A 17,110-nucleotide genomic window follows, 5' to 3' on the forward strand; every position below is an offset into this window, starting at 1 on the left:
AGTTTAGAGTAAAGCTTTTGGAACAATTATCCAGCAAGAAGTATATGCTACATTTAAGCTGCAGGCAGAATTCCCATTCCAACTGGACAAGAACAAGAAAAGGACAAGAAAAAACGCTCTATCAACTTAGGGAGTCTGACCATAAACTAGATGAACTTTCTGGGAAAACACTGTAGAAATGCCTGATTCCATTTCCAGCTGTCACAGTATGAAATAACTGCCTGCTTCCACAGAACAAGAAACCCATCATCAATAATAGAATTGCTTAAGCCCAAATAATGGTAATCTTTATTTCAGGTCTTAATTGAACAAGTATAGCAACATATACCTCACTGTGGGTCCAGGCACAGTCCCCCTCACGCACCACACCCATCCCCCACCCCAATAAATAACTTGTGGAAGCTGTGTGATGCTGTCAGGGCAAGTCAATCACCCTCCTTCTGACCTGCAGCTACATCCCACTTCCAGGTGTGTCAGCCCCTTCCACTTCGCTGCTGAGTGCTCCCCAAGCAACACACAGAGAGCCGGGGCAACAGCCGCAGGAGCTGTACCAAGAACTCCCACGTTTTGTGGCTCCTGATGACTTTCAGAGAGCAGCCACGAACAGAGAGACTTCAGCTCCAGCTTCAACCCTCGGTAAGAGTTGTAGCTGCAGTTGTTAGGTGCTCACAGCCAGGGGGCTGCCGGCCCTGCAGCAGGCATGAGTGTGAGAACACACTGGTTCTGTGTGTGAGCTGTGGCAGCCCTCACTTCAGGCAAGATGGGAAGAACAAACGTCTCAGTTTGCCACCCAGTTTATTTCCAGAGGCTGCTTCAGTTCAGTCTTGGCAAGCGGGGCTCGGCTACCTTCGCGTAGCACTTGTCCTCCTGGGAAAGGTCTCGTAGAGGTTTCATTTTTTAACTCATTCTTCCTATTGTTTTCCCTCACTAGTTCTACTGGTGTTTTTTTAACTCCAGGTGCCAGTCCAGACCCCTTGCTGTGAATGGTGTGAGAATCAGGATGGGGGCTATCCAAAAAAAGAGGAGGTGGCAGCTTGTCTGAAACCAGGAGCTCCAGAGGCTCTGCAGTTTTTCCTTCTATGCTGTCTAGTGATTCTTCTGGTAGGCTCTCTGCTGAGCCACACCTCCTGCTTACCGTGTGCTTGATCACCTCTTTATATTCCCCTGCATCTGCAAGTCTCCTCAAGCAGTTGTGCAGCTGGCAGTGCAGGTCAGTACTGAGCCTGGTGCTGCCGCTCTCTCGCACTCCTTCACCAGTGGAGTTAAAGCCGGTGAGTTTTGTCCCCTTTAGAGTTCTTTCTGAGCTGTTACAACCTTGACAGCTCAGCTCTAACAGATGCAACAGCTGTTCATCTCCGATGGTATCTGCATCACTGCTGTCGCTACGCAGCTCGTTAGAGTTGATGATCCAAAGGCTGCCATCACTGGGCCCTGTGATGCTGTTGTCGGAGGCTGGGACAAGGCTACAGTCACAATCACATACAGGTACATCCTGTGCAATCACACACAGGTCATCTGTCCTCTGGTCTGGTTCACAGACTATGGTATCTGGAGGTGCTTCTCTCAGATTCTTGTACAAAAGACGAATGAAGGGTTCATAAAGTGACCTAGATATCACCTCATTGTCACTGTCACAGTACGTACCATGACACTGAACTGCAGTATCAAAAGGTCGATAACCAGATGGCTGAGGTCCAGTGGGGCAAGAAATCACACCAGCTTTCTCCTGAACATTTTGATAGGTTATTTGCTTCTGTATTTCTTCCTCTGGTAGGAAAGTTGAAGCACTGTCATTTGCATGTGTGGAGAAAAGTGGAAGATCAGGATGCTCTGAAAATGTGTTCTGGAAATCAAGCTCAGTGCAGGGAGACCTGTAACACAGCTGATTGCCAGGGGGGCAGGAAATTTCATCTCTGCAGCTAAATTCCATTGATTCTGAAAACTGTGTTGAAGGTGATGGGGAGCTCACATCTTCCAAACACAGAGTCAGGCTACTGTTCGGCACTGATTGAGACATAAGGGTATCAAAGCTCTTGTAAGCAGAGCTATTTGGCTCCTTGAATTCAGACATGAGAATATCAAAGCTCTTGTAGGCAGAGCCACAGGGCTCCACAGATGGAGAGATAAGGGTGTCAAAGCTCTTGTAGGCTGAGCCACAGGACTCCACTGAAGGAGACAGAAGGGTGTCAAAGCTCTTGTAGGCTGAGCCACAGGACTCCACTGAAGGAGACAGAAGGGTGTCAAAGCTCTTGTAGGCTGAGCCACAGGAGTCCACAGATGGAGAGATAAGGGTGTCAAAGCTCTTATATGCAGAGCTACACAGCCCCATGGATGGAGACACATGAGTATCAAAACCCTCATGTGCAGGGTTATTTAAACTGTCTTTTTTGGTCTCAGAGGATGGTTTACTTGGAGATTCCTGGATCAGGACACAGGAGTCATGCTGACTTCCAGAACCGTATGGAAAGAGGCTTTGGTGAACTGTATCTTGAAAATCCCTTGCATCCAGAGAAGCAGAATTTACGCTGGAGCTGTGATACCCAGACTCAAAGGATTCTTCCGACTGTTCTGACTTCCTGCTGGCTGTACTGCAGTTGTAGTCATCTTGAGAGGTGTTGGTGAAAAGGGAGACTGTATGAGAAATGCCACATGGCTGCTGACTCTGGGCTGCACTTTCTTTTGGATTCTGCTGGGATGCATTTTCTGACTCCAGTTTCTCAAAGGCTTTCTTCTCACCTGTGATGAGGTCTGGGCCTATGTTGTCTTGCATGCTGCTTTCATCTGCCAGGAGGTTAATAAACATGCTAGCTAGTGTGTCGTTGTGTTCAGTGGGCTCTCTGAAAGCCCCGACACTGCTCTCACAAGGCTCAAATATGGTGATCTGGTCACTAGTCTCTTCCTGGCTCTCAGCCTCAATATCTGTTAAACATTCACAGATTTCAATAGACTCTTCAACCACAATTGTCTCAGGGGTTAAAACTGCACTGGTGCCTTTTGGAAACCACTCTCCAGACTTGCTGTGGCAACATTTCTCAACACTTCTGATGTTATCTTTTCCCTTGAAGTTTTGGCTTGTAAAACTTTGAGCCAGACAGTTCTTGCAACTTCTGTTTTTGGAAGTCAAAAGGAAAGGACAGTAAATGTTTATGTAACAGGAAACTATTTTATGCTGTACAGCAGGGTTGGTTTTTTTCCTTTATCTACTTACATTTGTTTTTCCATATGAGTCTGCTTCAAGTCATGGAAAGGGAACTTGATTTCATCAATGTAGCACAGAACTGAAGACTAATAGAGACACAAATGAGATTTAGGACACATGTGAATTGCATTTAGTATCCCCTGCACTAACCAGACAATAGTAAACTTACTACATGTTCTACTTTAGGTTATCAGGGAAAGGTATTTCTGTAAAGCCTTTAAAATTACCTTGACATTTTTTACAACCAAATGGCTCTTTGCTGGATTTGGGATTTGATCCCACCATTCTTTCTTCACCCTGCAAGGGAACAATTAAAATTGTTTGCTTTGACTACATTTTGGCTTCATCAATGTACACTTCCCTCCTCTGTGCCTCTCTCCCTCTTAGCCATCTGCATTGCAGCAACAGGAAGCACTCTTTCTGGGCATCTCCAAGTGCTGCTTTTCATTAGCCTAGTGCAAAGCCACTCAAGCTTGGTGCGTGACTGCTCTGCACAGCCACAGGCACATGTTCTTCTAATCGTGTTTGAAATGATGTGTGAGACAGATAGGATCCCACTTTCACATTGCCACTAAAAAATATTTAAAAATAAATACAGCTATTTAAGCATCACTGCTGAAACTCCAGGGAAGACTCAAACTGACAGAACCTCTAATAACTGCAGCCTGTTTTGGATACTATAACAAGCCCATTCTAGTAAGATTGATAGAGAATCTTCTGTTATCTATTCAGAAAATGACAGAGTGAAACTGATTCGTGTCTATAAGATGTTTGCTCAGGGAGAGCAAGATAAAGGTGATGAGAAAAACCAAAGCTTTAGATTCCTGAACAACTAAACCTGCAGCTAATAAACAGCAATACAGAAACCCGTGCTAACTGGTACTGTATAAATCCCACAAACAGTGTGATACTTACTTGGTAAAACAGAAGTAACAAATGACAAATACTGCCATGATCAGTATGCAGGATACAGGAACAGCCATCTGCAGAATGTCTTCAGCTGTTACTTGGTAATCTGTTAAATAAACACACACATTTGCATGCCTATGTGCATATAAATACAAGCACTGGCAATACCAAATTCATTGCTCTTCTTCTGCACGTTAAAAACGCTCCTTTAGAGGATGTGGAATAAAGCCTCAAGCAGATAAACAGGTCACATACACAGCTGGCAGCGGGGATGGTGTGTGCTGTGTCTGACAGGTCAGTGCAGGTCCTGCACTCAGTTCCTGTGGGACAGCCACACATACTGTGAGGCCATTTGTCAGGTCTCTGGGACAGTCCCTAAAATGGCATCATCATCTCTGTAGTGCAACTATGCTTCTTGTCCCCTCTGTTGCTCTTACAAACCCTCAGCCCTCTCCAATGGTTCAAGAATCACTTTACTTGCAACCTAAGTGTCTTGTTCATTTACACCCAATTGTTCTTACATCAATATTGTTCTTTAGTTTTAAGTATCTCTTTGCCTTCCCCAGTGTCCACTTCATACAATATTTATAGGAAAAAAACACATCCTCCTTCAGCCTTTTCTTCACAAGGCTGAACAATCCAACTCTGCCCAGCCTTCTCTTCCCCAGGTTCCCCAGCCTTCTCTTCCCCAGGTTCCCCAGCCTTCTCTTCCCCAGGTTCCCCAGCCGCTGCCCTTTTTAGTCTATTTGGAAGCATTTACAGCTATATCACAGTACATTCAAAAGGGTAATGATTTCATAACTCTGCTCTGAGAGAAGAGCAGTGGGCTATACATGATGTGATTTATAAAACTATACCATCTTTTTACCAAGCTGCTAATTGTTACAACACTTACCAGAGTGAAATTCCACTCCTTCACTCCACTCGCTCCAGTAGGCTGGGTAGTCTGTATAGATACACCTTACACTTGCAATGTAATCATAGCCTCTCCTCAAGGAGCTGGCAATGATTTCAAAGCTTTTTGCCTGGTAGTTAATTGTTTTTACAGAAACCTGAAAATAAAGCAAGAAAGTTCACTTTATGAGACAAGGGGGTGTCGACAGCAATTAAATAGCACCAGTGTTATGTGTTTAGGTGACCTTTCAGAAAGGAGCAAGAGAATGACAGTATACCTCATCCGCTGTGTGTGGTATCACATTTTGCTGTGGTATTTGTGACAAGCCACCACACACGACCTTCCCTAGCAGAAGCAACCCAGCCCTAAGGGGCTGGACTGTTCAGAGGGTGTCTGAAATCCTCCCAGTGCGCCAGAGTCATGAACAGCCTCCAGCTTCCTGATGTCTAAGGGGCAAATTAAATTCAGGGAACAGAAGCATTGTATCTTTGGTCTCTGCCCTGCCCCCTGTGAGCAGCAGACCATTTTGGGGTGGCAGTCAGAAGAGTTTCAACCCTTTAAAGCCCTGCTGAACCACCTTAGGGCAACGTGATCTGCGGCAAGTGCATGATCAGGAACATCATGGGACTTGCTGGCCCTTACACTATTATTCATTAAATTGTTTTGAAACTTTTCAGAAAGTTTTTTAAACCTGAAAGCTCCAGAGAGACAGAAAATGAAGAGACTGGCTGTCTCTTACCTCTGTTGGGTGCTGCTTCCTCCAGTATTTCACTTCATAGATGACCGTCTGTCCAGAGAGCAGGGATAGAGGAGAGTAGCTCTCCTCCCAGCTCAGATTGAAATTACCATTTTCAATTTTCTCAATGGCAAGATTTTTGGGGGCCCTTGGTTTAACTGTATGTTAAAAAATACAATTAAGGAGAACATGGCAATGGGAAAGCACCAGTGGAGAGAAGCAGAGAGACAGACATTCACCAGAGACCAGAATCTCATTGCAGTCAATGCATTTAGCCCTTTTCACCATGCTGCAGCACAAGGATAGAGAGGCCAAAACAGAGAAACTGCAATGTATTCCCTTAACAAGCACTGACTCTTCAAGCTGGTTGAACAACTGCAAGTTCAACCTTTTGGTGCACTGGATGCAGCTTTCAGCCTGGAAAAACCCAACCACCTGTGCCCTCACAATCACATGCTGTGCTGTGGAGTAGGTGCAGTGCTTGTGACAGCTTTGCAGCCAGGCTGTCCTGGCTACCTGTCTCTCAAACTGATGCAGGGTCCAGCCTGTTCTGCTGATAAGCAGCAATTACGTATTCTGAAAAGAACAGGCTCGTTAATGCTTCCCTAAGGTGTGCCACTGACTTCTCTGAGCGTTCAAGGTGACCAGTCTTGTGAACAAGCATACTGTTCTAAACAAACTGGGTGCCTAGAGAGACACGTAAACTGATGCTCCATCCTGTGAAAAAGCAGCCTCATTAACTGTTTATCACTGGTTGTTACAATCACTGTAAAAGGGGAAAAAAAAATCACAATTCAAGGGGAAAAATCACAGTAAGATGGAGACAGGAATGGAAGAAATTTCACTAGAGACAGCTTAGTCTTTCTAGAAACCATTCCTCTTTGTCTTTGAATTCTACAGCGACAAGTGAAATGCATTAAAGACATGCCACAGTCCCCAAACTGCTGCTGGCAGAAAAGGTACAGCTGGAGGAAGAACCACTCTCTGCTTGCCCCATTGCTTTTTCCTTAAGATTCTACTCCAGAATCAGGTTTCTAAACCAAATGGATTTTGCATGTAAGCCAGCACGGCACTTTCCACACCTCCGATGAGGAAAAACTGCTCCAGTGACATGAATGAGGAGTTTGCTAGGATTGCAAAGCCAGGAATCAGATGTCATGGTGACACAGTAAACAGTTTCTTACCAATCAGGGCAGGTGTAACACTGTAATTCCACATATCAATAGTCCCATTGAACTGTAGAGATAGAACATAGGTGAGGCCTGATACAAAGTAGTCCGCATGTATTGTGCAAGTGCACTTTGAACTGTCTTTTCTGTTCTCCGGGAAACACACACCAGTTCTGAAAAACAGGCAGAAAGTGGTATGGTGTTCAGAGACTGTGGCACCCTGTTTCTTGAAAAGGTGAAATCAAGCTTGCTTATGTGCAGAGCTAATCACATCTGACACGAACAAGCTCAGTTCCCAGAAGTGTTTAGCCCAAACAAACCCAAACCATAACTGAGCTCCCTCAAATTCCCAAACAACCCACCCTCCCCAAACATCACTTGACTCAGGATTGATCCCAAGAGGAAAAATTAACACCTTTTGCCTCACTTCAACCTCTGAAGGAGCAGACTGAGAGCTTGCTAGTATAAGAACAGGTTGACTACAGTGCGCAAAGTGAGGTTGTTTGGATGCCTGTGTGCAGAAATGGTATGGAGAGCAACAGGAGTTAGACTGTACACAGAGATAATCACCTGGGCTCAAGGGAAACCTTTCATGCAGGTTACAGACTGTTAAATCAGGTAATATTTCTCCTGAAGGAGGTAAAATTCCACATGAAATGAAGGTTGGGTAAACTTAGGAAAGCCCTACAACTTCTACAAGTGGGACTTAATCACACTGTGCTAAGAACACAGGTCTCTGAACAGAGCATGCTGTTAATTGCAACCACCCATTTTCCTCCTGGCAAGAAAAATAACCTAAATGACATTTTGACCCAGACATCTACGGGTAGTGGGATGATATCAAAGCTGATAACGGCTACAGGACAGAAGAAGTTCCAGCAGCGATAACGTAACATCTTATTCACACTTACGATGAAAGTAAAGGTTCCACGCTGTAGTGGAGCAAGAATTCTTTGGAGCAATCAGTTTGTGCAGGCACCTTCCAGTGACAAACCAGTTCTGTGTCATAGTCAGTGAAGCACACAAATTCCTGTACATGTCCTGCAGCCGTAACTAGGGAGGAGCAGCACACGATGAGAAGCAAGAGAACCAAAAGAATAAATCTGAGTAAGCAGAAACATTAACTTTCCCTCTAAACAGAGCTCCTAACCCCTTATAAATTAAGTGAAAGCATTGGGTTTTTGCATGTTCTGGGTAAATGGAGAGAGATATGCATCATCAAATGTCTCCACCTTTCTGGAGACAACATCTATGGTTTTGAAGAGGAAGAAGGTCTGCACGGTGAACAGAGTCTTCCAAGCACAGAGCTGTCAGAATCAGATTTTCTATCTAAAACAATTAAAACAGCATCATCCCACACGTTAAATACAACAGGTTCAGAAGCCAAAATGCAGATAATTAACAGAATCAGACCGAAGTCATTGCCTACAGGCATGTAGTTATGCTTTATGTGCTTTATTCTGAGCTTCCCAAAGACATGCCCTCTGCCTCCCAGAGCAGTTCCCTATTGCCCAGATCTTCCTGTCACAGGCTTTCTTCTGGTACAGACCTTTTCTTAATTTCACTCAGTATTTCCTGTTCTGTCTTCTACTTTTCATTGTTATGAAAGTGTTTGGAGACATGAAGAGATTTAGTGTCACATCTTTGCAGGCACTGAGAGGGTGCAGAAAAACCCAAGGTCTCTGTGCTCCTGATGTTTGTGTTTACAATCTCTTTCTCTGGCAGTGTTTAAGGACTGTCCCCCCATTTGTCTAAGTATCTTTGTCAGAACTGGAAAAGGAAATGGAATACATGATCCTCCTAGCCTCATTATTTCAATGCACTCTGTAAGTGAAACAAGGAACAGGAGGAGCTACGTGACTGTAAGGTCAGGCTGTTATTAGGACTAACAGCATTCCAAATATGGGATGTGGTCATTATCATCCCAGACAATTGTTTGACTTCTCTGTTACTGGGAATTACTAACAATATCTCCCTTTTCTTGTACTAGTTTTAAAGCCTTCTCTCCTGCTCTACATTTCAATTGCCCATAAAAAACTGAATAGCTTTGGCTGGTTTTTGGAATCCTACTAATTGGTATTTTTCCAATTGTCTCCCAAGGGATTCTGCTAGGTTTCCTGCAGCAATTACACAAGGTCCATGTAAAGTCATGCTTTCATTTCTCTATAGCAAGTACATAATCTTGTTTACATGGCCCAGCACATTACTAACTCTCCATTCTTGTCATTTACATTGCAAATTTGAGATGACGTTGGGAACAATTCAGATCCGGTTGGGTGCCTGTCCTTCCCCCCTGCCGCTTCACAGACACACACAATCCCAGGGACCTCCAGAGATCATCGGGTCCAACCCCCTGCCAGAGCAGGGTCCCCAGGACAGGTCACACAGGTCGGTATCCAGGCAGGGCTGGAATATCTCCAGAGAAGGAGACTCCACACCCCTGGGCAGCCTGTCCCAGGGCTCTGTCACCCTCACCAGGAAGAAGTTCTTCTGCATGTTGGTGTGGAACTTCCCGTGCTCCAACTTGAGGCCATCGCCCCTTGTCCTGTCCCCACAGACACTGAGAAGAGGCTGCCCATTTCCCCTGTATCCCACACTTCAGATATTTATAAACATTATTCAGATCTCCTCCCAGTCTTCTTTTCTCAAGGCTGAACAGCCCCAGTTCACTGAGCCTTCATCATCTTTGTGGCCCTCCACTGGACTCCTTCCAGGAGATCCCTGTCTTTTTTGTACAGGGAAGCCCAGAACTGGATACAGTAGTCCAGGTGAGACCTGATCAGGGTAGAGTAGAGGGGGATGATCACCTCCTTTGACCTGCTGGCCATGGTCCAATGCACCCCAGGATCCCATTTGCCTTCTTGGGCTTATTCTTTCCAATGGGTAACTAAATTTCAGATTATTCATCCCAAGCAAAAAAATTCATTGTCAAAAGTACCTAATTTCGTTTTATCCTTCCTACTTTTCTGAAATCCACTTATGCTGTTTATTCTGGTGCAACTTCTGCACGCTCTGACACAGCACAGTGTCTGCAAGTGTAATAAAACACGATTCAGAGCACGTCAGATGCCTTTTGGTGGATGTAACACATAACATAAACAGGACCTACCACCAGACCCACAGTACTTCAACAAAAAGGTGACTCACAGTAACACCTTAGTATTGTCAGTGTCTTACACCTTCGTTAAAATTCACACATCACTTTCACCTGCCTTTGTAAAAGGCCTCCCACAAAACCTACTGCCAGCCAGCCCTGGACCACTTGAGTAAACTCTGTAACCTTAGTGAGTGTCACTGACACCAAGGAGGATGTACAGCAACATCCAGCAACCATTTAAAAATTCTATAAAAATCATAATCTAAATTATCTAGTTTGTTGACTGATTATAAACCTAGAACTGACTATGGGTTTGTTAAGAGTTCAGATATCTAAAAAATGCCTTGTTTTAGTTTAGTTACTAAAGCTAGACATTTATCTTGTAGATAAGAACTACCACTCATATCCTCTCTGGATGGCAGCACCACATTTAGTTCCATTTTGTTCTGCATGGTCCCTGATTCTTCAAAAAACACCCAAGACCACCAGAAGAGCAGCAAGTTAAAGATTAAAATTCCGCAATGCTGGAACTGTCACATCGCTCATTTATTTTAAAAGAGTCATTATGTATTTACCCTATTGCTATTGTTTATACTTAATTTGTATTTTTGTTGTTAGGGGTTTTTTTTTCCTACTTTAAGATACACTTTTAAAAGAAGTAATAATCTTTAAGCCCTTTAAAGATGAACATCACTATTTTTCAATCTGTTAATGACAGTACACTTACAAGAATATTTCAGTGAAATTAAGCTCTTCTTGCTGTGCTAAACTATGATGATTAGCAGCTTTATCTTGCCTTTCAGTGCCCTGATATCTTTCCAGAACTCTGAATTATCTTCTGTATTCTTTGCCTGTGACTTTTTCCCTTTTCCATCTTTGGTACACTGTAATTTTTGGGGGTTTTTCTTTTTTTTTTGTAAACATCAGATGTTTGAGAATTTCCTTGTGAAACCACACACAGTATAGAGTTTGTTTTCAGTTCACATAGTTAAAAAGGGAACTGAAATGCTGGATTTCTTTTTTTAACCCTCAACTAGAATATCACACTGAAGAAACCTCAAACTTATAGTTAACTACTCGAAAAATACCTTCAAAATTAAGCCTTGAGAAAGATCATTTACAGAAAATGTGGGATCACCTAGATCAGATGGCCCAGCCGATGTGCTCTTTATACCTAAATCCTAAAAGCAAATTAAAAACAAACAACCAACCCCCAACACCCGATCAACTACTGTGGAACTACTTAAAAACTGCAGAAAGCAAAATGTAAGAGTCATTTTTGCAGAAAATTAAAAACACATTGTCAGAAATTATGATTTTATCTACCTAGTTTTTATGATGTGTGATTATAAAGATTTAATGCAGCTACAAAAAGGGTGAACACACAGGACACTGCATGCCCATCCCCTGCCCCTGTTCAGGGACCAGTCAGAGCGTGACACGTCTGTCGGCGAGTGTCGGCAGGCTCTGAATCCAGCAACGTACACACTCTGGGCAGTGCAAAGTGACAGCTGCCCTTGAACAGCAGATCAATGGGCTTCGTGTCATGAGTGTAGCTCCCTCCTGGTCCAGCACAGCCAACAGTGGCAGTTAGGAAAATAAGCAAATGAGAGACTGGTGCTTTCTACTCTTGATGCCCCTGGGTCATCACCTCATTTGCAGCAAGGTGTCAAATAGAGATTAGATAACGGGGAAGCAGGGACATTAGTTTCCAAGCCTCAGTTTCCTTCCTGCAAATTCCTACTTTTTCTTGCCCACGTGTAAAAGGTTAATAAAATAAAAAGAAAAAACCCTCACAACTTATTCTAATACACATGTACTTCTGACATTTGAAGTTACACATTTTATATTAATTAATGGCAATAGCGTTGCCTACTAGTCATGGAAAATGCTGTTGATGAAAAACATCAGCATTGACAAACATACCTTCGTTGGTTGCATATGAAAAGAAAAGGATCCACAGGGTATGAGGTACAGCACTTGAGAGTCTTGCCATCATTGACACTGGCCAGGTTCAGGAGGACAAGCTGTGCTGAAATTCTGCCGAAAGACAACAGCAGTGTAAGCCAACATCAGTGCCCCAGTTAAGGTAAGGGTGTAGTTCTTCCTACCATGAGAACAGATGTTAGGATTCAGATCCCCTGCAGTGCCTGATCCCCCTAAAGTTAGCTCATGGAACAATGAGAAGTGTAGAAGAATAAGGATAATACAAATGAGCTAGAAGACCTTTCTGCCAAGTTTAAATTGTGGAGGATACTCTACTGACATTGGCTGTGGACCTACTCTTCTCAGCTCCTACAAGAGCTAGTATGTGAGATATTAAAAGGGTAAGCACTGGACCAAAATCACTACCAACATTTCATTAAAGCCCTATTTAAGGGCTTTAATTTAAGAATTAAAGAATTTAAGAATTGTCAGATCTATTGACTAAATTTTCCCCGAGTCCCAGTACCCTAGGTAGTATCATCCTCTTGAAAATGCTTTTGTCAAAGACCTCTGAGCCTTGCTTCAAGAGAATTCATTAAAACAACAAATAATTAGAGAGAAGTCATAAACCACATACCTAATCATGATCTAACCAGCACAACTTCAGAGAAGGAAAACTATGCAGCTTTTACGCACGAGAATCCTTTAAGCATAGCAAAGCCACGGAAGTAAATTGAAAACAGAGGAAATAATTCATTTAAGACTTTCAAAGAAACTTATTTGCCCAAGATTCTTTTGCTGATGCAGTGCAGCTGCTTAGGGGAATAGCACATTCTGCTACCAGCTTCATCACTACAAATGTACACGACGCAGTTCAAATCCGGTAAATTTGTAGCTGAAGTCATGCCAACAAATGGAATCACGACCGCTCTGCATTCAGTATGAGGACAAAACTTGCTCAGCAGCACACTTAATACACAACCCTTTTGTCTCTTATGCTCTTGGTGCTTTCTAATCACCCTGTCTGGACTCGGTGCTCTTTGTACCTGTGTGCTACAGTCGCTCTGCTTACAACTACCAAGTTCCCAGGAGACAGGTTATGTTTCATATCAAAACCTCACGATTCTCTCTGTGTGACTGAGTAAAGAAGAGAGAACTTCTGAGATGATCTCCCTTAGGAGGAGAGTGGTGTCAGGCTTTCTGCAGAAGTTTGGTGAGATTTTGAAGCAGAAGAGCCCACTCAAAGGTACTTGTTCACGGAGGTTCAGTAACACCCCCTGCTCCTACTACAGCAGAACAACCTTTGATGCTTTTCTTGGATTTGAGTTCCACCAGCACACAAGACAAAAGGAACTGGCAAGGGATCAGCAGCTCTACTGCAGTCTAAACTTGTTAAGTGAGTAGCTTAGGAAGAATTTAAAGACCTTTTGTAAGGATGCATGTGTGCACTGTATACATGTAAGGATGTGCAGCCTCAAAGGCACGCTACCAAAGCCCTGTCCTCTCAAATAACTCCTCTCTGAAACTGGGAAGAGTCTCAAGCTCAGCTGCTGAATATTTGCTGGCCAATCTTCAAACAGAACAAACAAGTGAGGCAACTGCCAAACTCTCAGTTGAGTGAGGGACAGAAAGATCACCCTTTTATAGACCACCACATGTTTTATTGATAAATACACCTAAATAAATCAAACTATTGTGAAATACAGCAACAGAATGTTGATTTTTTCCAGTATATTTAGAAGCACTAGCACTTCACTTCTGATCAGTCTCCACTGCAGGATGTCAGATTCAGCTCCAAGGCAATTACCTCATGATCTGAGTTTCTGTGCTTGTCCAAAAAAAATCACATTTAACGATACTGTATTCCTTCCAGTCCCACATACACGACTAACTACTCTTTAAAACAAGCTTCTAAAGATTAAATTTGGAATATTTCCACTTTAGGGCTTAAAAGATAAGAACACTGTTAGTGAAAATAAAAGAAAAGATTAGAATGGAAACTCTTTTGTGACCTTTTCTGAGGCAGTTCCTGCTCATCTAGTAACACAGAACATACTTGAAAGACAAATTTCTCATAAATGCTCAGGAAAACTATTACTCAAGAGCTGAGCATTTCACATTTTGGGAACAGAGTAAACGTGACTGAGAACAGTAACAATTTTTTTTGAAAAGAACACTTGTGCCTTTTCTGCTGCTCAGGAAAAGAAAAAAAAAAAGAAAAAAAGAGGAAACTGCCCCAGCATGAACAAAAAAAAATCCTTCCTCTTTTCCTGAAATTCCCAAGAGAGGAAGCATTTGCTTTCCAGTCCATCAGTAATGCTGTCGCATGACTAGAGTTCCAAGAAACTCTTAAAACTTTGGCAGAGAATCCTGTATCACAAAAGCCTGTATGAATCATCAGATGGCAAAAACATCTCCCCCATAGGGGAAAAGATGTGCACATGTTGATGAAAATGGAGTTAATCCACAGCCCTGTGAAACTGCAAACTTTTGAGCATTCTTAAATAAAGAGCAGAGGTCTGTAAGTCCAAAGCAAAGGGAGAAGATTTTAAAATGGTAATAGCTTTCCTGTCTGCCAGCTCCTAAGTTTGTCTTTATATCAGAGAATGAAATACCAATCTTTAAAAAGTATAGAACATACAGAGAATACTAGAATCACAGTAATCCAAATACACCTGAGGAAGGTAAGGTGTAAAACACCCGACTTCCCAAAACTATGGAAGAAATTTCTGCTGAGGCTAAAAGCAGGTCAGTGGGGCTGCTGGCACAGGTCACCCATGGTGATCGCTCAGCAGTTCTGTCTCTTGGGGGAAAAAAAAAGAAAAAGTGATGGAAAAGATTTCCTTTGCTATTAAGAAAAGCAGCAACAACTTCTGGTCTGGGTTTATGAATAGATTGGGGTGACATTTCACCTACAGGCATCATTTGCAAAACTGTTACGCTCAAAGGGCAACTCATGCCCGACCGACAGGCAATAATAGTCTCTACATAAGACTGCTCAGTTTACCCTTGCTGCAACCGTACAGGGGAAGGATCCCTCCCTGTTTTAAAACTGTCTCTTTTAAAAATTGAAGTGCACCTTGAATTATTCTTTCTGGTTTGAAACACTGGCTGTAGCTGGAGACTGAAATGAGATAAGCAGTATACTGCAAAAAAAAGCAGTTGTTCATCAACTGATTTAGTATCAAAATTTGAAAAGAAAAAAGTATGGAGTATTTTAACCTGGTTTTATTGCTGCTTTTAACTGTTTCTCAGGTTTGTTTGTTTTTTTTTTAGTGCCCATACTAAACGGCAGACCTACAGGAATGTAACTCACAGTAACTACTCCTTGACATGCAATGTGACTATCAGGGTCTCAGACAAAGGGACTTTTCACAAGAATCTGGAAGCTGAGGAGGTTTAGATGAAATGCCAGACTGAAAAATATTTGGAAGTTCCAATAATTAAGGGCGGCAACTTTGCTCACCGAAGGGCCACGAGATAAAATTCAAAAGTTCCCCCTTGGTGTTATCTGATCCATTCCCATATGCTTTTTGCCAGTTAGTTAATACACCCTTGTGTTAACGTTACCTCTTCTTGCCAAGAGGAAAGCACTGACCATGACCAAATCCTGAGATTATGGATTCTTTAGCGAGAAATGGCGAGAAAGGGCATAAACCAGGTATTGCTGCTTACTGAACACAGCAACTCCCGCACCATCCCGTGACCACTGAAAAAGGAATTTAAATCCAGAAGGGTGGATTTTAAAGGAGCAAGACGTTATTTTTCATTCGTTTTGAGTAATTTCCCTAAGGTTTCAGTGTCATCCTTGCTCCACAAGTTCCTCCGCACGGTTTGGGGGTACCAACCGTCACTCTAACGGCGGTACCGGAGCGGGATAAACCCCTTCTCAAAACCATGACAAGCGCCTCCCAAAGCCAGCAGATGGGTTCTCTTCAAAAACACCGAAACCGGACATTTGCGTTATTTGGGACTTTAGCTGCGGTTTCCGCATTCCAATGTGTTTTCACAGGGAGATGACAGCAGCAAAGGGCACAGCGAGCTGTCACCCGCGCCCCGCACGCCGCCTGACAGCCCTGCGAGGCAGCTCCGGGTGTTTTCCAACTCGGAACCGGCAGGAATTCTGGGAACGGCTGGATTTGGACACGCTGGGGGAAAAAAAAACTGCCAGAAAAGTACAAAGCGCGCTGAGCGAGCGGGGCAGGTGATGCTGCCTTTCGGCCCCCGGCTCCCGGAGTTTGGAGTCGGCGGGGCTCAAGCTCCCCTGTAGTCCCCGGGGCGGCTTTTAAAGACCGAAAGAGGAGCGGCGGGTTCGGGTAGAAGAGCGGCCCCGGCTCGGCGAGCACGGGCAGAGGTCCGGTCCTGCCGGCTCCCCGCCGGGTCTCCAGGGGAATTTCTGGGAATTACGCCGCTTGCGCCTTAAAAGCGTCACACGGCGGCCCTCAGGTAAACAAGCTCAAGGCAGCAAAAGGCTTCTCCGCCGAGGACAGGGCTCTCCGCGCCTCGCAGGCTCCAGCCCCGAGCCGCAACCCGCGAGAGGAGCCGGAGCTGAGCGGCACCAGCACCCCGCGGGATGCTCCGGTACCGGCCGAGCGCTCCCCCGCTCCCCGCCCCCGCGTTTCGGGAACCTCCCGCCCTCCGCCCCAGCCCAGAATCCTACAAGAGCAGGAACTGGAATTCGGCGCGTCCCGTCCCGTCCCGCCGCCAGCCCCCGGGACACGCCAGCCCGGGCCGCGCCCCCGCCCGCCGGCACCGCCGCCGCCAGCGGGGCCGGGAGCGCGGAGGAGCCCCGGTGAGGCGGGCGGCGCGAATCGTACAAACTCAGCTCGGTAGTTCATAAAAAGGAGACGTTCCTCCCGGAGGTACCTTGCCTGGCTTCGGTCCGCGCCGGGACGAGGCGGTCTCTGCGGGTCCTGCGTCCTTTGCCCCGCCGCAGGTCGCTTCCCCGCCGGCTGCCCTGCCCGGCCCGGCCCAGCCCAGCCCGGCCTGACCCGGCGGAAGCGGCTGCCGGGCGCACCCCGTCCCGCCGCTCCCTCCGGCTGCGCCGCTGCCGGCGCGACGCCGCCTACTCCGGGCTGAGGCGGCCGAGCACGCGCATCCCTGCGCGGGGCGGGGGCAGGCGGGGCCCGGTCCGGCCCCCGGGGCGGGGAAGAGCCGCCGCGCTGCCGGGGCTCTCAGG

General features: G+C 45.0%; 1 protein-coding gene across 1 annotated transcript; it reads right to left on the reverse strand.

The window, feature by feature from the left end:
• Positions 1 to 275: 275 nt before the first annotated feature.
• On the reverse strand, positions 276 to 16,923 carry IL4R (interleukin 4 receptor). Its single transcript, XM_084271164.1, has 10 exons — positions 16,798 to 16,923; positions 11,932 to 12,045; positions 7,820 to 7,961; positions 6,924 to 7,081; positions 5,743 to 5,897; positions 5,004 to 5,160; positions 4,115 to 4,214; positions 3,427 to 3,496; positions 3,209 to 3,285; positions 276 to 3,107 (listed from the first exon to the last, which is right to left on the reverse strand). Exons 2-10 carry the CDS (start codon positions 12,002 to 12,004, stop codon positions 779 to 781), a joined length of 3,261 nt encoding a protein of 1,086 aa, XP_084127290.1. The 5' UTR covers positions 12,005 to 12,045; positions 16,798 to 16,923; the 3' UTR covers positions 276 to 778.
• Between the last annotated feature and the right edge of the window lie 187 nt (positions 16,924 to 17,110).

Source organism: Gallinula chloropus (genome assembly GCF_964237585.1).
Source record: "Gallinula chloropus genome assembly, chromosome: 15".
In the NCBI taxonomy this organism is placed as follows: Eukaryota; Metazoa; Chordata; class Aves; order Gruiformes; family Rallidae; genus Gallinula; species Gallinula chloropus.